Source organism: Lissotriton helveticus, chromosome 1_1 (genome assembly GCF_964261635.1).
Source record: "Lissotriton helveticus chromosome 1_1, aLisHel1.1, whole genome shotgun sequence".
Classification (NCBI taxonomy): domain Eukaryota; kingdom Metazoa; phylum Chordata; class Amphibia; order Caudata; family Salamandridae; genus Lissotriton; species Lissotriton helveticus.
Genome location: NC_136057.1, coordinates 2,143,456,513 through 2,143,479,499, shown reverse-complemented (window position 1 = coordinate 2,143,479,499; position 22,987 = coordinate 2,143,456,513). Strand labels below are relative to the sequence as shown.

At 47.7% G+C, this 22,987-nt stretch overlaps 1 protein-coding gene across 2 annotated transcripts in view; it reads right to left on the bottom strand.

The window, feature by feature from the left end:
- Nucleotides 1-22,987, bottom strand: part of MTF2 (metal response element binding transcription factor 2) — a 421,361-nt gene that overhangs the window by 245,140 nt on the left and 153,234 nt on the right. For both annotated transcript variants that reach the window (XM_078646339.1, XM_078646340.1), the window contains 2 exons: nt 22,035-22,183; nt 21,783-21,878 (listed from right to left, as the gene is read on the bottom strand). In XM_078646339.1, the coding sequence (XP_078502465.1) occupies nt 21,783-21,878; nt 22,035-22,183 (245 nt within the window). The remainder of the gene's footprint in view (nt 1-21,782; nt 21,879-22,034; nt 22,184-22,987) is intronic.

The window sequence follows — 22,987 nt, the reverse complement described above, 5'->3', positions numbered from 1 at the left end:
GGATTTTTAATGGCGAACTGAAAGATACTCTCTTCTTCGCAACAGCTGAGCCATGGACATCAGTTTCTCTTGCCTTTCGAGGGTTGGAGAAGCCTTGTTGAGAGTCGTGTCTAGGATGGCCCCTAGGAATCGCGCTTCCCTGGACGGACAGAGAGAGGACTTTCCCTGTTCAGAGTTAGGCCCATATTGCTGAACAGACGTGTGCCTGCCTCGACTGTTTCTTCCGCTGCATGTCTGGTCGGGTCCTTCAGCAAACAATCGTCCAGGTAGGGGAAGATCTGAAAATGCTGCTTCCTGAGGAAGGCTGCCACCAGCGCCAACACTTTGGTGAAAATCCTCGGCGCAGACCGAAGTCCAAAAGGTAGTACCTTGAACTGGAAGGGGCTCTTGGCTACTGCAACCCGTAGAAACCTCCGGTGTGCTGGATGAATGGGTATGTGAAAATACACATCCTCGAGATCGATAGTGGCTATAAAGTCCCCAGGATTGAGGAGACGTAAAATGTCCTGAAGAGACACCATCCGAAAGGACTGTCTTATGAGATAGGTGTTCAGCTCCCTGAGATCTAATACCAGAAAAAATCTGGAGTAAAAACCCTCCCCCTTCTGAGAAAAGGGAACCAGCTCTACAGCTCCCTTGAGGAGCATTTGATGAACTTCGAGCCGCACAAGACGCAGATGTTTCGAAAGCATGGCAGCAGGGGATTTGGAAGGTGGAAGATGAACAACCTCCAGCGTATGGCCACATTGAATGATGTTGAGTACACAACGGTCTGATGTTATCAGTTGCCAGTTGTGTAGGTGTTGAGATACCCTGCCCCCCACAGATGTCGTCGGGAGGGGGGTACAGCAGGAAGAGCTAGTACGCTGCTATTGTCGCTCAGTGATGTCATGCCCCTGGCGATTCTTTTTCCCTCTAGAGTTAGACCTAGAGAAAGAAGAGGTCTGGCCTTGCCTTTGATGGTAAGATGAACGAGAAGACTGAGACATTGAACTAAAAGAAGGATATCGTTGCTGCTGGTATGAACTCCTGTAGGTAGTAGTACCCTTTCCTCTGGCTCCACGGTAAGGAATCTTTCGATATTGTAGGGTTCCCAAAGATCTTTTTGTCTCCGTATCCTATATGTCCTGGAGAGCATCATCAACATGTTCACCAAATAATGCCTCCCTATCAAACGGAAGGTCAAAGATTTTGTTTTGGACCTCCGGCCGGAACCATTTCGCCCTCAGCCAGCCTTGGCGACGAAGAACAGCTGCGCCTGCTAGCGAGCGGAAAGCCGTTGTGGCAATGTCCATTACCCTGTCGATAATCTCAGCTGACGTAACTTCTTCCTCCTGCAAGATTTTCTTTGCTTCCACCTTGGACTCCAGTAGTAGCTGGTCTAGATATGGTGAGATGTCGCACCACATCTGACGATCATACCTGCCAAGTATCACCAACGCATTCGCCGCTCTAATCAAAAGACTTGCCATCGAGGAAAATCTTTTCCCAGCATTATCTAGGCGTCTGCCTTCTTTATCAGGCGGAGTAGTAAGGGGCGCAGAAGGGTTGCGTGATTTTCTCAGAGCCGCCTGCGATATCGCCGAATCTGGCTTCAGTTGACCTAATAAGGATGCTGGACTGTCGTCAGGGGCCTTGTATTTTTTCTCCAGGCACGGCAAGACCGGAATGACAGTAGCTGGATTCTTCATTGCCTTTATTCCTTCCTCCTGGTCGTGGCTGACAATAGGAATGGAACGGATCGTCTTCCTAGAAGGTTCTTTAAAATCATAAAGAAAACACTCCGATGGAACTGAAGGCATGGGAAGTTAAAATCTGCGTGAGGCTCTCTCCATCAATTTGTGAAACCCCCCAATGTCTGCCGGAGGAGAATCAGCTGTATCCGGTGTCTGAGAAGCTGGGTCCGGTATCACAATCATCCCACTCCGCGCACTGGTCCGGCCTGCTGATATCGCCGTGATCCTCGTCCGAGGAATCGACCTGCACCTCTGGAACCACCGGAGGTATAACTGAACTGGTGATTTGCGGCTGCGATACCATCTGGGACGGTGGCGTTCGTGAAACCAAAGAAGAAGCTGGCGGAGCAGACACAGCCTGCGCCAAAGGAAGTGGAGAAGGAGGAGGCTGGGAGAATCTCTTCCTGTAGTCCAGCAACATGCCTTGAAGATCTGCCAAGAGGGAAGAAGGAACAGAAATCATCTCCTGGCTAGTGTCCTCCGGACACTGAAAAGAGTGATGATATGAGTGTTAATGAAGATATTCCTCTTCTGAATCAGTGTCCTGGCACCTGACTAGAAGCTGCGAGGGGCTATTGGCATAGCCAAAATGATCATCCTCTCCCTCAGAATCTTCTTCCGGCAACAGCGCGGGAGGCAGAGGGGCAACCCTCCTTGGAGAAGTCATGTCCGGCGTGATTCTCTTCAAAGAAATGGTGATTTTCTCCGTCGAGGAAGGCGTCGTCGACGGTACCGTCGGCGGTGGAGAAGAAAAAGAAACCATCGTCGAAGAGGTAGTCGACGGAAGATCCACCGACGATGAGCAGATCGTCGACGAAGAGATGGGCGTCGTCGACACTGTTGTCGACAAGTCAGTCGACACTCCCGCTGTCGTCGTAGTCGACGGAAGATCCACCGACGATGAGCAGATTGTCGACGAAGAGATGGGCGCCGTCAACACGGTTGTCGACGAGACAGTCGACACTCCCGCTGTCGTCGTAGTCATAGTCGTCGTTGTTGATGCCCTCGTCGACGCCAGTCGGTGCAGTTACAGTCATCGACACCCTCGTCGACATCTTCGTCGATGTTGACATCGTCGTTGACATAGTCGTCGACGAGTCCGTCAACGACAGATGGAGACTCGAAGGCACCGTCGACTGTGGTACTGTTTTAACCTGTACCTTTGTAGCCTTCGTCGACTGAGTCTTTCGCAGCGTCGTCGACGACGATTGACTATCTATGTCAGACTTCTCAGATGTTAGAGAAAAAGGATTTTTGAAAGGTATATCAGACTCCACCACGGCTGCTGCTGCTGAAGGCAGTCCTTCCTTCTCCTTTGCACCATGGTGAAGAGATTTGCTAGGACTCAGGCTCTCAGACTCAAGGGGGGTCATTTTTTAGGCCTTTGCGTGACGGTTTGTAGATGGTGAAGGGGAAGCCCTACCCCTCTTCACTGACCTTCTGGGCGAAGTGGCAGATGACGATTCTTCACTGTCACTTGACAGTATTTCCTTCCTCGACTTCAGCTTTTGGAGCCAGGTGAGGAGGCGACCCTCACGGTCCCGGAGAGTCTTCGTTGAATAGGTGTGGCAGATTTTTACAGTCCGCTGCCTTGTGGACCGGATACAGGTAGTAGATGCAGTCTTTATGCCTGTAACCCACGTACAACCTTTTCTTGCCACAGGTGGAACAAGCCTTAAAAAGGGGTTTTCTCTCTTTGTCAGACATTTCAAGAAGAAATATCAAACCATCTTGAAGAAAAAACAGCTGAAAATACAGTAAAATAGAGTTGAAGTGAGCAGAGCTCAAATGAGCCTCCCTTAGCACAACGTGCAGTAGAACATCGGAGGTTCTCTCAGCAAGGTTCTAAAGGGTGAGGTTGTTCAGATTGGTTGATCAGAATTCTTTGGGCTCTTTTACATAAAGAGGTGGATAGATTGCAAAGGGAGAATGGGCCTGGGCCTAGTTTCTTCTTTTGTAATGGATTTTTCATTGCTATTTTATGTATACCGAGACTCCCATCTCGACGACGGGGAATGATTCAAGCATGGGAATCTATGAAAGTTCCAATACTGGAGTAATATGTTACTTACCCAGTAAGCCTCTGTTCTTGGCATGTAGAGCTATTGAGTCACATCTTTGCCGTCAAGTGTTGAGCCTGGATGTTTGCAAGTTGTTTTTCTTTGAAGAAGTCTTTCCAGTCACAATGTAAGGTGACTCCTCCCCTCAAATGTTTGGCTCTTTAGTGATAATCATTGTATTGTATTGTATTGCAATTGCATTTATATAGCGTTTACTACCCCTGACGAGGCGTTGAAGCGCTTTTTCGGCGGGTAGCACGCTACTCCGGGACCCACAGAGCATTAGTGTTGAATTAGTATAGTGAAACATGCAAGTACATTTTAAGTGGTGGATAGGTTAGTCAGTTATTTGGAATGATAGCAGAAGGATAGAGTAGGACAAAGGTTTGTATTTATTTATCGCTCGCTCGTTGACGCATGCTATTCAGGGAGCCTATAAAGGATTAGTGGTGAATTAATATGGTGAAATAGGAGGTAATTTCAGAGGTGGATATTAGTCTGTTGCTTGGAGTGAGAAGGATAGCGGCTGGATAACAGGGGAAGAAAGATTTGCATTCATATAGCACTTGTTACCCCTGATGTAGGGAAGAGGCAGATCTTGAGTAGTTTTCTGAAGATAAGGTGGTTGTCGTGGATCTTATGTTGGGGGGGGGGGGGGTAAAGAGTTCCATAGTTTGGCTGCTTGAACAGAGATGGATGTGCCACCCATTGTTTTTTTCTTGTATGGTGGGATTTTGAGGCGAGATGCTCCTTTAGAGCGTAGGTTCCTTTGTTGAATGTGTTTAGTGATTTTATTCCTGATGAAGAGTGGTCCTATTCCATGTATTGCTTTGTGGGTAATACAAAGCAGCTTGAACGTGGATCTTCTGGCAAGCGGTAACCAATGCAGGGCTTTCAAGGCAGGGGAGATGTGGTCTCGTGGTTTGATATGCAAGAGTAGTCTGGCAGCCGAGTTCTGAATCCGTTGTAGTCTTTTCATGGTCGTTAAAGGTGATCCGTGGTAGAGGCTATTGGCTTAATCGAGTTTGGATAGAACAAGGGAGATGGTAGCTTGGACCTTATGACACAGCTGTACGCTTGAAGCTCCATTTATTGGAACTGTAGGATTTGTACCCTCTCATTAATGGGGCGCACATCCCGTGCACCCTTCCAAAGATCACAAGAATTCTATTAGTGTTGGAAAGCATTGGTTAAACATATTGGATGGCAGGGTAAGGTGGCAGGATGGACACTCCTTGGCCAGTTTTCCTGGATACAAAGAATGAAATCTTATCAGGATCAACATGATTATGTCTGGGCAACCAACCTTATAAAATCTTTTCTACAAATGTCAGTTGACTTTGCATTACATAAAATTCCAAATGTGTCAGAGCTCTGCTTAAAGCAGTCCTGGAGTTTCACTCACTTGAGGATGAGTTTACAATGGAACAATGTGGGAAGTAGATAGATAGATTAGATAGAATAGGCCAGACTCAGACTGGTTCAGTTCAAAAACCATCCCTCCAGGCGGTGGATGATGGGCAGAGACCCGATGGCTGCTTGGTGCCATAATTCCGAGGGCACATTCCTACACACAATTTGTGGCGGTCCAATCATTGCTACATACTGGACTACATAAAACACACTTTGAGAGAGTACTGGGTTATAAATTCAGACTACATCCGAGGGTAGCCTTGTTGGGAATCATTAATGGCTGGGAAGGGAATTGAGCGAGTGCCTGTTGACCGACCTAGGTTATTTGATTGTAAAACGTGGCATTGGAAAATACTGGAGGAGCAGCACCTCGATCCAGTGTACAAATAGAAAGGATGCATGGATAGATGTGCGCTCACGGAAGACACTGTATACAGAGCCAGAGGTTGCACTGCGAACTATCACCAGAAATTGTATGAATGGACTCAACAGTGCTGTTTAATTTACTGGTACTGACCACTACCTGGGGAAACAAGCTGCAGTTGTCTTCTCTCTTTTATAACTGTCTCAATCTATGATAGCTTTGCAAAAGAAAAGGAAGCATCACACGAGTTTTTTAATCTGGCAAATCTCTGCTTTTTTTAATGTGCAAATGCATATAAAAAGAATTGTAAAATAAAGTTCACAAAAGTATTTGATAGGAGGGCCACCACTTTGTTAGCCGACAACAATTATTGGAACCAAGACAAGGTAACGGAGTACTGTATGTGTATCTATCCCAATTTAATCATTGGTGCAGAGACAGCATGGCAGTAGAGAAGATAAGGAATATGCTACTTACCAGTATGCATCTGTTCTTGGCATGTAGGGCTGCTGACATTTATATCTATGCATAGATCGCCGCCTAGTGTTGGGTCAGGATGATTGTACATTGTTGTCCTGGAAGAGTCTTCGAAGTATCACGAGATAGGTGGCTCCTCGCTGGACTACAGTGCGCATGGGCATCCCTTCCATGCTCAGATTGTTTTTCGCCATTGTGGCAGAGATGGAGTGTGATATAGTAAGTGATGACCATGCGTGAGAATAATTATGTTATTTCTGAATGCTACAGCTGCGACAGGCACCGGGGAGGAGGGCGGGCGATATAAATGTCAGCAGCCCTACATGCCAAGAACAGATGCATACTGGTAAGTAGCATATTCCGTTCGAGGCATGTGGGCTGCTGAATTTATATCTATGCATAGAATAAATAGTAGTACCCTCCTTAGCGGCGGTTGCCCGTGCCAGCTGCAGCAGTCTGAAAAAGAGTTCGGAGAACAGCCTGACCTACAGCAGCTTGCTGTTTGGAGTGTACATCCACGCAGTAGTGTTTGGTGAATGTGTGTATGGTGGTCCATGTGGCTGCTCTAGATATGTCCTCTAGAGGGATGTTACCTAGGAAAGCCATGGATGCCCCCAGCTTGCGTGTGGAATGCACTCTTGGGGGAACTGTTAGCGTGCGTTTAGCCTTTTGATAACAGATTTGGATGCATTTAACAATCCATCTGGCTATGCCCGATTTAGAAATTGGGTTGCCCTTGTGCTGTGGAGAGAAGGCAACGAACAGTTGTTTAGTTTTCCTGAAATCCTTAGTCCTGTCTATGTAATACAGGAGAGCCCTTTTGACATCTAGTGTGTGCAGTGCTCGGTCTGCCACTGAATCAGGATTTGGGAAGAATACAGGTAGTTCAATAGTTTGGTTGATGTGGAACTGTGACACTTCCTTGGGCATGAATTTAGGGTTGGTGCGCAGCACAACCCTATTAGCATGTATCTGAATGAAAGGTTCCTGAATAGTGAGGGCTTGCAGCTCGCTAACTCGTCTTAGCGACGTAATTGCCACCAGAAAAGCCACTTTCCATGTAAGAAATTGTATCTCACAAGAGTGAAGAGGCTCAAATGGTGGGCCCATGAGCCTGGTGAGGACTATGTTGAGGTTCCAGACAGGCGACGGCGGGTGTCTTGGAGGAATGACCCTTTTAAGTCCCTCCATAAAAGCCTTAATGGCTGGCACTCTGAAAAGGGATAGGTGCTGTCTATTTTGAAGATAAGCTGCCATTGCTGCTAAATGTATCCTGATGGAACTATACGCTAGATTAGACCTGTATAGGTGCAGCAAGTAACCTATGATGTTTTGCGTGGAAGCATCAAGTGGATTTATGTTATTATTGGAGCAATAGATAACAAAACGCTTGCATTTTGCCGCGTAGCAGGCCCTGGTGGTAGGTCGCCTAGCCTCCTTTATGATGTCCATGCAGTCAGGAGGCAGGTTTAGGTAGCCAAACTCTACGACTTCAGGAGCCATATTGCAAGGCTCAACTGCTGCGAATCCGGGTGCTGAATGTCTCCATGGCTCTGAGTGAGGAGACTGGGTGTGAGTCTGAGGCGCTCGTAGGGAACCACGGAGAGTTCGAGGAACGTGGTGTACCACGCTTGCCTTGTCCACGTTGGAGCAACCAGGATGAGCGTCATGGAGTGTTGCCTCAGTTTGCGTGCCACTAGCGGTATGAGTGGAGCTGGAGGAAAGGCGTACGCAAATCTGTTCGACCAGTTCATCCATATCGCATTGCCCTGAGACTGCCGGTGTGGGAACCTGGCGGCGAAGGTGCGGCATTTTGCGTTTTCGTGTGTGGCGAAGAGGTCTATCTCTGGATGACCCCACCGTTGGAAGTACGGCTGGAGCACCGAGGGGTGCATCTCCCACTCGTGCATCTGATGGCTGTGTCTGCTGAGCAAGTCCGCCATCTGGTTGTCCTTTCCTGGGAGGTGTTCCGCCATGAGGAACATGTTCCTCTGAATGGCCCACTTCCACATGCATTGTGCTAGGTGTGACAATTGTGGAGAGTGTGTCCCCCCTTGCTTCTGGATGTAATACATTGCAGTCATGTTGTCCGTCCGGATCAACACGACTTTGTTGCAGAGATGCAACTTGAACGCCTTCATCGCCATGAAGATCGCCATCAGATCCAGCAGGTTGATGTGCATCTTCTGCTGTTGCGGTGTCCAAAGTCCCTGCACTGTGTAATGGAGGACATGCGCTCCCCAGCCCTGGAGAGATGCGTCCGTCGTCAGTACTATTTGTGGTACAGGCTCTTGCAACGGTCGTCCCCTGCAAAGGTTTTGTGTGTTCCACCAATGCAGAGAGTTGTATGCACGACCGGTCACCAACACTAGGTCTTTTAGTTGTCCTCGAGCCTGGTTCCACTGACGCGCTAAGCATTCCTTGAGCGGACGCATGTGTAGCCTCGAGTGCGGGACTATAAAGATGCAAGAGGCCATCATGCCTATTAGCTGCATGAACACCTGCGCTGGGAGTGAGTGGTGTGGCCTGAATCTCTGAATCAGCACCTGCATGCTGTTGTCTCTCGCTAAGTTGGGGTGCGCCGTGGCAGCGAGCGTGTTTATTTCTGCGCCTAGGTACTGCTGTACGTTTGCGGGCTGCAGATGGGGCTTTTGGTAGTTGAGCGAAAATCCCAGACTGTGTAGGAGGTGGATTGTGCGGGACATGTGGTCGGCACACTGCTGGGCTGACTTTGCTTGTACTAGCCAGTCGTCCAGATACGGATAGACATGGATGTGCTGTCTCCGAAGATGCGCGGCCACTGTCGCTAAACACTTTGTAAACACTCTGGGGGCTGTAGTGACCCCGAAAGGCAGGACCTTGAACTGGTAATGCTGGTTGTTGATGGTGAACCTGAGATATTTCCTGTGACTGGGGTGAATGGGAATGTGGAAATAGGCATCCTTTAAATCTAGGGTTGCTAGGAAATCTCCTTGCCTGAGCAACGGCAGAACTTGCTGTAACGTGAACATGTGAAAGTGTTCTGATAGGATATAGTGGTTTAGGGGCCTGAGGTCTAGGATGGGCCTGTGGGATCCGTCCTTTTTTGGGATTAAAACGTACAGAGAGTACACCCCTGTTCCTTGTTGTTCTACAGGCACGAGCTCTATGGCCCCTTTTTGCAGCATGGAGATGACTTCTTGCTGCAATAAGTGCATGTGCTCTGCGGACATAGGACGGTGCCTTGGGGGTATGTTGGGTGGAGTGGAAGTGAGCTCTAGACAACAGCTGTGTTGTATAAGTTGTATCACCCACCTGTCCGTGGTTATGCTTTCCCAGACTGGCAGGAACTGCTGGAGTCTCCCCCCGACCGGTGTTATATGTGCGGGGGCAATGACAAGACGTCACTGCTTGTTAGTGGCGGAGGATCTGGCATTATTATTTCCACGTCCCCTGCCTTTGGTGCTGTTTCCACGGTATCCACCCCTATTGTTCTTGTTATAGGTGGTCTGCGTGCCTCCTTTGTTGTACTGGGCTTGTTGTGACGCCTGTCCTCTCGAGGCTCCCCTGTTACCGGAGCGACGAAAGGAGCCGCCCCTAAACTGCTGAGACTGCAGAGCCCCCATGGATTTCGCAGCTTCAGTGTCCTTTTTAATCTTCTCAAGAGTGGTGTCTACTTCTGGACCAAAGAGGAAGTCAGGGTTAACTAGCTGATTGAGCAGGTTAGTCTGGATTTCGGATTTAAATCCAGAGATGCGGAGCCAGGCATGCCTCCTTAGCATAACGCTAGTGTTAGTGGCCCTAGCTGCTGTGTCGGCTGCATCTAATGCGCACTTAATGGACGCGTTGGAGATTAACTTGCCCTCCTGTATAAGCATTTCTGCTCCCTCCTTATAAGTATCTGGCAGGTGTTGAAGGAGCTGCTCTAAAGTGTCGTAGTGTGCCCTGTCATATCTTGCTAACAGGGCTTGGTTATTGGAGATCCTGCAAATATTAGCAGCTTGAGCAGCCACGCGTTTCCCAGAGGCTTCGAAGATTTTGGATTCTTTGTCCGGAGGAGGAGCATCACCCGTTGTTTGCAAGCTGGCTCTCTTGCGAGCATTAGCCACCACCAAGGAGTCCAGGGGGAGTTGGCCCTTGATGTAGGTAGGGTCCACGGGTGCAGGCCGGTACTTCCGTTAAATTCTTGGGTTTACCACCCTTGCTTTAGTGGGCTCTTTAAAAATGTCACTTGCATGTTTGAGCACACCTTTGAGCATAGGTAGAGTTTTTACAGATCTTTCTGATGTGGAGAATGTATCAAAAAGGAAGTCCTCCTCCACAGGGTCAGCGTGCATATCTACGTCATGGTTATGTGCCGCCCTTTCAATGAGTGCGTTGAACGCAGCAGTGTCCTCAGCAGGGGAAGTTTTGACTGCATATGACTGAGTGTCAGGGGTGGTGTGAGGTTCGTCAGGGTCAACAGTGTCAGCCCATGGCTGGGACTCATCTTGATCCGTGTCCATGGGGTAGTTAAACTGCTCTTCATTGTCCCCTTCCTCCACATCCTCAGTGACTGTTGTGGGTGAGTAGGAATAGCCTTGCCCATATGTGTGTATAGGCTCAAAAAGAATTGGAGAGGTAGTGGAGTCTCTCTTTTTCTTGAGTGGTATTTTGTAAGGCTCCATAGGTGTTTCAGGTCTGATTTTCCGTTTGTAAACAGTGAGCCTGCCTGATTCTGAGTCGATGTATAACTTTGACTGTTCGTTGTAGCGTGGTGGCTGGAACTGAACGTCTTCGGTCCGAGGCTGGTCGGGTGCAGCTACTGACGTGGACTTGGATGAGTCTGTAGCTTTTTGGAGTTGCACAGCCTTAGGTCTAGCCGTCGGGGGGAGTCCGTATTTGATAGGCGCCAAAGGCATCGGTGACGGACCGACTTGCTTCGAAGACTTCGATCCGACAGACTCAGACTGGTCAGCGTGCTTGTGCATTTTCGTCGACTCGACGCGTTGCTGCGGAGCAGGGACGCTTGTGCTGGTGGCAGAGGTCTGTTCCGTCGAGCTGATGGTGGTTCTCGGCTCGAAGCCCTTGACCAGTTGCGGCTTCTGGACCTTCGGATCGACGGCCTTTTGGGCCTTGAGTCCTTTAGAAGAGTCGCTATCTTTGGAGCTGGGCCTCGACGCCAACGTGAGCGTGACGTGTTTAACGGCAGACACAGTCTTTGTCGCTCCGATCTTCGGGTCGACGCCCCCTGTCGACTCCGAGGGGTCGAGCACCCTTTTTGACTTGGACGGCTCCGAAGTCTTCGAGCCGAAGGCTGTTCCCAACAGTTTCGGTTTAGATTTTGGGTCTTTTGCTTTCTTTTTTTAGTTTTATATAGCGCGAACTAGACCCGAACCGAATCAGGTATCGGAGCGCTTTACATAGCACAAGTTACGGTTTTTACATGAGGACACACTTTCATTATTTTTTATTTTTTTTTAGGCACGGGGAGATCAAGTGATTTGCCCAGAATCACAGGAGGTTATGGCGTCGTTACCGAGACTCGAACCCAGATCCCCAGGTCCGAGGTCGAGCGCCTTAGCCGTTAGGCCAGCTCCTCTCCCCTTTCGGTTTTGATTTTTCCACCAAGAGTGGTCGATCGACCGATGGCTCATCGGAAATGTTCTTAGTCGGGCCTTGAAGCGGGACTAGAGAACGGTATCGAAGATCTTGGCTAAGGCCTTCCAGCGATGCCTCGATCTGAGCCGTGGAAGAGTCTGTATGAGGCCCCGCTACTGCGGTTGGGCCTAGCTCCTCGCTTGAGTCTTCGTCGACGGCTCCAAGAGGTTGTGCGTCGTCTCCTACCTCGACAATGTCTTCATCATGGACGTAGAGTTGTTCCTCGTCCTCGTTATAGGTGGAGTCTTGTTCAGACGCGGGGTCCGAATGTTCCAGTTCGTCGTCTTGCAAATTTTTGTTGTCGTCACCACCGAAGATGTTTTCAGGGTCTGGTGCCGATTCACGTGCCGACTGTCGTGCAGCGCGTCGAAGACGGAGAGTTTTCTTCGACCTGAACTTCGAACAGGCCATGTAGCTGGCCTCGTCGTGATTCGGTGAGAGACATTTGTTGCACACCGGGTGATCGTCGATGTGGGGATATTTAGAGTTACAGACGGGGCAGCGCTTGAATGGGCTCCGTTCCATCGTCGATCGTCGACGGGCCTTTGGCGTCGAAGACTAAAAGTCTTCCGAAGTAGAGTTCAAAGAACAGGAAAGCTGAAAGGCACCGAACGAAAGACAATACCGACACCCCTAAGGCCCTTTGGCCTCGAAAAAGAGTAACTATTACAAATTCCGAACGTGAGTTAAGAAGTACATCCAAACCCAATGGCGGAAAAAAACAATCTGAGCATGGAGGGGATGCCCATGCGCACTGTAGTCCAGGGAGGAGCCACCTATCTCGTGTTACTTCGAAGACTCTTCCAGGACAACAATGTGCAATCATCCGGACCCAACACTAGGCGGCGATCTATGCATAGATATAAATTCAGCAGCCCACATGCCTCGAACCAGTTGTTTTTGGGAGGAGTTACCAGATGAACTGCAACACTTTTTAGCCATAATCGACCCACAACCAACAAATTGCGACCCTTCTGGATGGCTGGATCCCCACCATCTTCAAGATGTCGGGTACTAAGAGTTCGCCTCCTTCACCTGACGGGTAGCGATGGAAAAAGTGAGCACACCTCTTCTACTACCTTGATTTTCCCGCAGATTCTACATCCCAAATTGGGGCTTAGAACCAGTGGGGGACAGTTGCTGGAAGCAGCAAATGGCAGGGTCAGCTTACAAAGGCAGCAAGCCTTTGAAGATTCCCCTTCGTTGACCCTGCCCATCCTTGGGGCGGAGACATGGCACCTCTGCCTAGGCTGGGCTTTGTTTCAGCACCCTGATTAAGAGCAGGAGGTTCTCGACCCAAGAGTCCATAAACATGCCTGGGGTAAGCAGCTGATCAGCAGCCACTCAGCCAGGGTACTAGAGTTAGGTCATATGTCAGGGGGCCTCTCTGAGTGCATTTGGCATTAAATCTAATATTGACATCAGTGTGGGTTTAATGAGCTGGGAAGTTTGATATCAAACTTCTCAGTCTTCAGTAAAGCCATCATGGAGCATTGGAGTTCGGGGGGGCAAACTCCCAGCCCATGGTTTAAAAATGGCTTTACTGCACTTACAATACCTGTGAATGGCAGTGGTACTGTAGGGGCCCAGGGCTCATGCCACTGTGCCCTCACCTGTGCTAAGGTTCATCTTGCCTTAGGGCTGTAAGGCCTGCTAGACGAGTGCCTGACTTTACCACAGGCAGTGTTTTGGTGAGCATGGCATGGATGTGTGCTATGTCGACTTGTAGTTTTTGGGTCTTGGGTCTTGGAGTAAAGGTACAGCTTAGAGAAAAGGACACAGGCCCTGGGTACCTGATTAGCAGGAACCCGGGGCACACTTAGTCAAGAAGCATCAAACATCAGGCAAAAAGTGGTGGACAACCATGTACAAAGGGGCACTTTCTTACAAGATCTGCCTGAGAGACTGATGAGAAATTCCTTCCTTAGCTACTATTTCAGCTGGAGAACATGTAAACCATCTCTCCGTTACTATGCCCCATAGTGTTAGCCTGTAACTATTGAGGTTGTGGTTGTCCCCGGAGCAACCAGAAACTTCATTGACGCATTAATGGTAAAAACATTGAACATTCCAGTAGAAGCAAAGAAAAACCCCAAGACCATGGTAGTGGTAGTAATTATCCCACTGTTCTATGGGTGCATAGTGACATTAATTTCCTGTCCCTTATCGTATTCTGAAAAAGGAAAGAACATGTAGAAAAGATCACATTTAATGTGTCACAGTATAGATTTCTTCTGGAAATGCCTTGGTTAGTTCTAGCACAATCCAGACAGTCTGAATAAAACACATGCATATATTCTCTCTGGATCTTTGCAGAAATACAGGTTTAAAATTTTGGATTAAAGAGTGCTTTCCCCAGTTTAATGGAGGTTTTTTAAGCCATGAAATAGCAATTGTTGAGAAGAAAGAGGCTGCACTTTCTGCTTATATGAATGGACCATGTCTTTGGGGCAAGTGAGGCAGGGTAACAAATGGACGACTGTTTAAAGACTGTGTTTGGATTTTGATGCATTGTATCCAATGCTGTTCGGGCTGCGTTATGCCCCTGTGGCTTTTCAATACTTTATTAATGATGTCTTATGAGAATTTCTCAACCACTTTGTCATTTTGTATTATATGACATCTTGCTTTTTTACCAAATAGGAAAACCCTCATGTACACAATATAACAGTTTTTTTTTATTGGCTCCATGAAAACCTGTGTTATTTTGCAAAATATCTAAATATGATTTTCATGTAAACAGAGTTGCGTTCCTGGGTGTCGTCATAATTTCAATGGTCTTCAGAAGCCAATTGGACTTATGAGCTGCTTAAAACAGCTTTTAGCACGACCCAAATTCCGGTGCATACCAACCACGATTTACCATTTATAGCGGAGATAAATGCTTCTAACGTAGCAATATGGGCAATTTTTTCACATTGCCATGAGAAAACGAGTCAAATGCATACAGTGGTCTGACTTGGAAACTGAACTCCGCAGAAAGTAAATACACCTTTGTGGAAAAAGAACTTGTAGTTTTTAAAGAAGCATTTCAGAACCTAGAACCTTAGGAGCAAAATATCAAAGTAACTGTTTATGGACCAACATGTTTTCAAAATCAGCAAACTCCAATAAAACGAATAGTTTCTTACCTTACCTGTAGTTTTGCTGCTTGAAGATCTTTCTGGATTCACTATGCTGTGCATTATTCCGCTGTCTAGTGGTTGGGTCCGAAATCGTAGTCTTTTCTTTCTTTTTTTTTCCGTAGCCCAGAAGGGCGGCGACGTCCCACCTTCTGGTGTACTTCCTGTGACGTCGGCACGCTTCCTGCGGAAGCTCCCACCTTTGGGCGCCATCTAAGGATTCTTTTTTTCTCGTTTTTGTGTTTTGTTCGTGAATCCTTGACCATGTTTTCAAATTCTTCCTTAAAGTAAATGAATTTTCACTTTGTCTCTTAAAGTGTCTGTCTTTTATTCCTTGTATTTCCACCTTCCTCGTCTGCCTCATCTTTTTGGCGGAGGTGGGTGGGTTCGCTAGTGAATCCAGAAAGATCTTCAAGCTGCAAAACTACACCAACAGGTAAGAAACTATTCGTTTCGCAGCGTGAATCTTTCTGGATTCACTATGCTGTGCATAGACTTTGTAGCGGTTTGTTATGTTTGTGGCGGCTGGGTGGAAGATGAGCGTTGGTTGTTAAATAGATGTTGAAGCACTTTCTGTCCTACTTGTGCTTCCTTGTTTATGTGTATATCCACGCAGTTGTGCTTAGTGAATGTGTGCATTGAAGCCCATGTTGCCGCCAGGCATATGTCCTGAATGGGTGTGTTAGTCAGGAAGGCCATCACTGCTCCTTTTCTTCTCATAGAGTGGGCTCGTGCCCCCTCTGTCAGTTCTTGACCTGCCTGTTTGTGGCAGAATTGTACCGTTTGTGCGATCCACCCTGCGATGGTGGCCTTAGTTACTGTTCTACCCAGGAAACTGCTGGCGAAGGACACAAAGAACTGCTTTGTTTTCCTGTGCTCTTTAGTTCTTTCCGTGTAATGCATTACTGCCCTTCTAGCGTCCAGAGTGTGCAGTGCCCTCTCTGCGCTTGTGGATGGTTTCTGAAAGAAGCTTGGTATTTGTATTGTCAGGTTCATGTGAAACCTTGACACCACCTTTGGCATAAAGTGTGGGCCCATTCTCATCACCACCCCATCATTGTCTATTTGGATGTAAGGTTCTTGTAGCGTTAGTGCTTGCAGTTCGCTTACCCTGCGTAGCGAGGTAATTGCCACTAGAAAGGCCTTCTTCATTGTGAGCATTTGTAGTGAGGCTTTATGGATGGGCTCAAAGGGCGCCTTCATAAGTTCTGTTAGGACTAGATTAAGGTTCCATGCCGGTGGCGGCATCCTCTTTGGCGGTGCGATCTTTTTAGCCCCTTTCAGGAATCTCTTTACTACTTGTGATGTAAAGAAGCTCTTTCCAGTGTTGTGTAGGCTACTATCGCTGCTAGGTGCACTCTCAGCGAGGAGTAACTTAGGTTTGATTTTAGCAGGTGTGTTAAATATTTTAGCACCGTCGATTCCTTTGTCATCTTCTTGTGCAGTTTCTTCTTGATACACCATCTTTCCCATTTTGCTACATAGCACCTCCGTGTGGTAGGACTCCTTGCCTTCTCATAGCACCCGCAGTGTGCTCTCCGGTAGTTTCAGGTGTGCGAACTCTAGGTCTTCAGGAGCCATGCCGCTAGGCAGAGGCTCTCTGGCTCTGGGTGGAGTACCTTCCGTTTTGCATGGAGAGTAAGTCTTTCCTTTTCCCGAACTTATGAGGTGGCCCCTGCGCCATTTCCACTATTTGTGAGAACCACGACTGTCTGGCCCACTGCGGTGCCACCAGGATCATCGTCATGTTGCTGGTTCTGCATTTGCTGAGTACCCTGTGCATCAGTGGTATCGGAGGAAAAGCGTAGGCACATTTTATCGACCAGCTTATCCATAGGGAATTCCCCTGGGATTGTTCCCCTGGTTGCCTGGATGCGAAGTATCGGCATTGTGCCTTCTGATGTGTTGAAAATAGGTATATTGTTGATGTCCCCCACTTCTTGAATAGCCTTTGTGTTTCTTGTGCATTGAGCTCCCACTCGTGGGATGCCAATGTCTGTCTGCTTAGCCAGTCCACCTCCACGTTCTCCTTTCCTGGTAGGTGTATTGCCAGGAGGTCTATTTCTAGTGGGATTGCCCATCTCCATATCTCCTGTGCTAGGATGGATAGCGCTACTGATTTGTGTTCCTCCCGGTTTGTTGATGTAGAACATCGTTGTGGTGCTGTCGGTTTGTATCAGCACTCTTTGCCCGTACAGTTGTTTCTGTAAGGCCTTTAGTGCAAGGAACACAGTCTTCAGCTCCAGATAGTTGAGGTGTTTGATTGCATCTGCTGGGGTCCACAGGCCCCGCACCTCACCTTGAGTTGGTTCAAGTGTGCTCCCCATCCTTTCTGGGATGCGTCTGTGGTGATGGTCACTGATGGGTTTCATGGTGTCAGAGGGTCCCCCTTTGTGATGTTCTCCTTGGTCCACCACGCCATCTCCTTCTGCACTCTGTGCGTTACAACCACTAGATCTTCTCAACTCCCTGTAGCTTGTGACTATTGTTGTTGCAGCCATTCCTGGAATGGTCTCATGTGGAGCCGTATATTGGGAGACTAGGTGTATGCAGGACGCCATCATCCTCATGATCTTGCTCGCTGTCCTCACTGTCAGAACTCGCCCCTTCTGGTAATGACGTGCCTCCCTCAGTAGGGCAAGTGTCCTCTTGTCACTGGGGAACACTTTGCTCTGTATGGTGTTGATCTGTGCGCCTAGGAAGATCTTCACCTGTTCTGGTTCCATCGAGGATTCCCTCAGTGTATTGAGAATCCCTGTTCTGTTAGCGTCTCTGTGACCTGCTGTGCATGTTCTTTGCAGAGTTTGTAGGAACCTGCTTTTAGTAGCCAGTCGTCGAGGTAGGGGAATACATGAATCCCTTCCCTCCCTAGGTGCATTGCCACGGCTGCGGGGCACTTGGTGAAGACCCTTGGCGCGGATTTTAGTCTGAAGGCCAGGGCAGTGAACTATTAGTGTTCTTTGTCGATGGCAAATCTCAGTAGATGTGTGTGCTGCCTGTTCATGGGAATGTGTAGATAGGCGTCTTTTAGGTCTATGGTGGACATAAAGTTTCCGTCCCTTATCTGCGGGATGACTTCTTGAAGAGATGTCATTTTGAATGTTTGCGTTTTTATGTATTGGTTCAGGAACCGTAGGTCCAGGATGGGTCTTAACGTTTCGCCCACCTTTGGTACGCGTAAGTAGTTTGAGTACACCTCCTTGTTTCTTTCTTTGTATGGTACTGTTTCTATGGCCTCTTTTTGAAGGAATTCTTGTGCTTCCTCTATGAGTAATGCTAGTTATTTTCCTGAGCACGCTTTCTTTTTTGGCTTCCTGTTTGGTGGTTTCTTTTCCAGTTCTATGCAGTATCCAAACTGTAAGATGTTCAGTATCCATTTGTCTGTTGTTATTTTCTTCCATTCCTGGAAGTGTTTTAGTCTGCCTCCTACTGGTGTTACATGTTCGTTGACCTTTATCCTCTGTAACCCTTTTTTCTTGGCTCTGTTGTGCCCCTCCCATAGAGGTGTTGTGGGGTTGGGCACGCTTGGTGGTACGGAGTCACTTTGAGGTGGGTTGCTGGACCCCTCTTCTTGTTTGCCCTCATCCATTCGCCCTCCTGCGAAAAGATTGGCTTCGAGGCTGGTATTGCCAGGTTTGCTTCTGCTGGCCCTATTGTGCTTGGCTGTCGCCCTGGTAGCTCTGCTGGTATGTCTGATGGGAAGTTCCCGGCTGGTTTCCCCCTCTTCCGTTTGGCCTCAGTGTCGGGGGTGCCTCTTTTCATTCCTCTGAATTGCAAGGGCCCTATGGATCTTGCAGTTTCATTTTCCTTTTTCAGTTGGGGGAGTTTCTCATCCACTAGTGCTCCGAACAGGGTTTCACCATTGAAGGGGGTGTTCAGGATGTTATTCTGTACTTCCGGCTTGAAGCCTGATATTCTCAGCCAGGCCTAACCTTCGCTCTGTGACCCCGATCATCAAGAGCCTTGTGGGCGTGTCTGCCGCATCCAGGGCTGATTTTAGGCATGAGTTGGCTATATTCTTGCCTTCCTCCACCAGGAGTGTTACCCTCTGTTGGTATTGCTCAGGGAGGTGTTTGACCTCATCCCAATGCTGGTACGTATGCCTGTTGAGTAGGGCATTAGAGTTGGCAATGCGCCAGTGTATTGCTGCATTCCTCTCTATCTTCCTTCCAGTGAAGTATATCCTCTGTCAGGTGGTGGGCCTGAGTTTGTGGGAACATTGGCCCTTTTTCTGGCTGTAGCTGCAATGATGGAGTCAGCTGTGATGGATCCCTGGATGTAGGGAGGCTCCTTAGAGAAGTGTTTGTATTTTTTCTCTGTCCTGGGTGTGATAGACCTGCAGCTTGCTGGTTCTTTGAATCCCTCTCTCCCCTGGTCCAGGACACTTGGTAGCATGGGGAGGAATTGACTCCTTGTTTGAGTGGGGAGCAGGGTCTCTAGGAGGAAGCAGGCTTTAGGTTTTTCCTTCCTCCAGTTTCACTACATAAGCTGTTGCCGCGTTCCTGATGACCATGTTGTAGATCCCAATGTCATCTGGCGGTGAAGGCCTCGAAGGGTCTCCACGGCCTCTTCCGGGCTTTCGGCCTCGAGGTCCTGCCAATCCAGGTCCTGTGCCACCGAGGATGCAGAGTCCGTACTCGTGCGCTGGTCTTCTTCGCCTTCCTCGAAATAGTATTGGCCCTCTTCCTCTTGGTGTTCCCGGGGCTCTGGAGTTTTCGCCGGCTCTTCAGCGTCAAACTCCTCCTAGTCTTCGACTTCAACGATAGTCGTTGCAGGCTTAGACGGGATGGTGAACCTCTTCATCCGCTCGTCGAACACTCTTTTCCTTTGCAGGATGTTATCAATTTCGGCCTCGAGCCTTCGCTTTTCCTTTCCATCTCGGCGGCCTGTTCGGTGTCGAGTGATTCGGACGATCCCTTCGGCATTGAGTGCTCCTTTTCGGGGGTAGACGACCTAGGCTTTTCGTGTGTTTTTGCCGTCTGGGAGTCCTTTTCGAAGGATCCGCTGGGCTGTTTGTGCCTGGATGCAGCTGCGGCTGTCGAAATTTTCGGCGCCAGTGCTCCTTTCGTGGACTTGGACTCTGTTTTTCGAGAGTCTGACTCAGGCTTTCGAGAGTCTGTCGGGGCTTTAGGGGTCGACGTCTCTCCTACCTCTTTTGTACTTTTCTTATCGGTCACTACGACCGTGAAGTCATCTGGTCCCTCAGCGATGTTGTTCTCCAGTGTCCTCTTCGTCACTGGAGAGGCCCAAGTTTCCTTGCATGCTGTGGTTAGCTATCCTCTGCCTCGCTCTAATCCTGAGAGTCTTTGCCATGAAAACGGAGCAGGCGTTGCAATCCTTGCTTTCGTGGTCGACCGGCAAGCAGAGGTTGCAAACCATGTGCTGGTCCTTCTGCGCGTACTTGTGGTGGCATTTGCGGCAAAATTTGAACGGGGTCTTGTCCATTCCTGCGCTCAGGGGGCCCCCTGTGTGCGCATTCTACGTTGGACGTCGTTCCAAGTTCTCCTCCTTCTTAATCGTCTTGGCGGTCTTGTTCCTGGATGTATTCTCCAAACTTTTTCGGTAGATTTTAGCTTTTTCCTTCTTTTCTCCAAAAACTCTGGAACCTCTCAGTGACGATCCAGACCCAACGGCGGAAAAAAGAATCTGAAGATGGTGCCCAAATTGCGGGAGCTTCCGCAGGAAGCGTGCAGATGTCACAGGAAGTACACCAGAAGGTGGGACGTGGACGTCCACCTGGGCTACGAAAAAAATAAAATAAAGAAAAGACTATGATTCCGGACCCAACCACTAGACCGCGGAATAATGGCAAGCATAGTGAATCCAGAAAGATTCACGCTGCAAAACTGTGGTGGATAAATCTGTGGCTTTTTGGGAAATTGATTTGGAATCTGAACTCTTTATTTTATCAAGGGAGTCTACTTGCAAACAACCACCTTTTCATAACAACATTTTCTTCAGAGCCTTGAGGAAGTCACCGATGTGACGAAACATGTTGGCTTTTCTCGCATTTTCCTGCAAGGACTGGATCACGATTTTACAGCATAAGACATCTTACTTTGTAATCATCTGTGAGAATTATCAGTGTTTTCAGTCTTTTAAAGTATTGTTAAAAACACCTTTAGCTAAATTTGAATTCTGTGTGGAATAAATTTATGAACATTTTTGATAAGTAATACCTCTAGTGTTTTCCTGTGCTAAAGTAGTTTCTATGCTACAGTAGTCCTGACTAAAGAATGTCAAACTGGAATTCTAAATTTTAGGAGTGCCGGGGTACATCTTTGCTGTATAGCTAAATGAGTGTAGTTAGCCCTCATCATCCCCAGTCGGGTGGCCTGGGATACTGGAGGGAAACCACAGACTCAATCACCACAATTGAGGCAGTTGTCTTTGTATGCCTGAGTGAGTGTGGCTCACTGGTTAGAGGCGGCAGACCAGAGAGCAGAGGACGGCCCGGGACCAGGGTTCGATTCCCGGCGCGGCAGGTTTCTGGACCAGGGTCAGTGGACTCGATAATTCTCTCGCCTCGGTGCCCACTCTGATCAGCGATCACACTCGGCAACTCTGGGCATTAGCTTGCCTCATCTTCACTAACGGCCCCACCAGACCGCCGGGGATGCCTGGTCTCACCCTGGAGATACCCATTAAGGGACCATCTCTCAGGGAAGCCAGGAAGGGTTTCGCAGCGGTCGAAGCGCCTTGGGACCCTACGGGTAAGTAGTGCGCTATATAAATGCCTATACATTTACATTACTTAAGACAATGTGATTTGTGGAAACCTAATGCAATTAGGACTCTTTTGACTCTACACCTAACAAGTGTAAAAATAAATGAAAGATACATCTTAAAATGTTCTGTAATCTACAGATTAGTAAAAGATCCTTCACAGGCCGTGTAATTAATTTAAGGGCCAATGTTGGCGACACAAAGGTTATTCAAGGAATTATTTAACAAAAGTGTAGGTCACTTTACAAATGTGAGAGCATCCTACCTGTCTCCATAGAACATTGGCTGTTCCAGGCACTGCACGCATGCCTCATGAAACCACTGCTTACATTTGCAGCACTGCAGCATCTTTAAAAACCAGCTACAAAGGAAATAAATTACACATTAAAAAGACATTGTGGCGTAATTGACAAAGTTGGTTTTAACAGTATAAAAGCTTTGAAAATCAACCACAATATCATGATGATCCACGCCCACACTTTTTATTGTCTTAAAAAAATAAAGAGAATGTACTTACTCCCCGGGTCCTCCACAGTAGCAATAACACTGCTGAGCATTTGTTTTATGACCAGCATCCCATTCCAAGTCTGCTACATTATATGGTAAAGCTTGCTTCATAGCTTGCAGTGCTTTGGCATTGGGTCCTTTTTTCAAAGCACCTCCTCTCTGAAAGAAAAAAAAATAAGTGAACAGCAATAAAAAAAGAAAAAAAAAAAAAGAAAATCACACCTTAATTTGCCTACTAGACTCGCTAAAGCTTAACAGGTGTCGGCAGAAGGCAAGGTACCTCATAGAAAGACCAGATTAGTTACGGGTAAGGTTCTGTGACCTCAATACAGTAGAGGTGGTCATAGGATTTGCGGACTATTTCCAGTCATCAAGTCATCAAAGGGGAGAGATGATGATCCTGAAACACTTTGTCATAATAGTTTGTAGCCTCATGTAACAAGAAACAGAGTAGAAAAAATTCCTGCATTTCCAGACAGCCTTATAAAATCCAATCTGCTACAATGATAACATTTCATTATCCCTCTTGCTCGGTCACAAGATGATTCTGTAACACTTATCTTTCCAAATGCTGCTAAAACATTTAAGGACACGTTCCCAAAGTAGTCAAGTTGCCACAGCACTTTTTTTCTTCTCAGTAGTAACTTAGAATATTATTTTATTTTTTAACCGTTTGTGTTCTTAGTACTGCAATATATCTATTTGAAACAATTTCTTGGCATCTTTTCCCTTTTAGGTTTTCACAGGCAAATGCGACAATGATAATCATAATTAGTGGATGTGATATATGCCAGGAGATAGGGTTCCAGAAAACGGGAACCTTCGATCTTTTTCAACTGGCAATTAAAGCACATGAAGTTCAGATATTGAGGGGATGCCACAAGGAAGCCCCTATTGTTCTCTCCTTGGCCTTCGTCTGGTAAATATGTTCATATTTTTCCTAATACACCCTGAAAGCTGTCC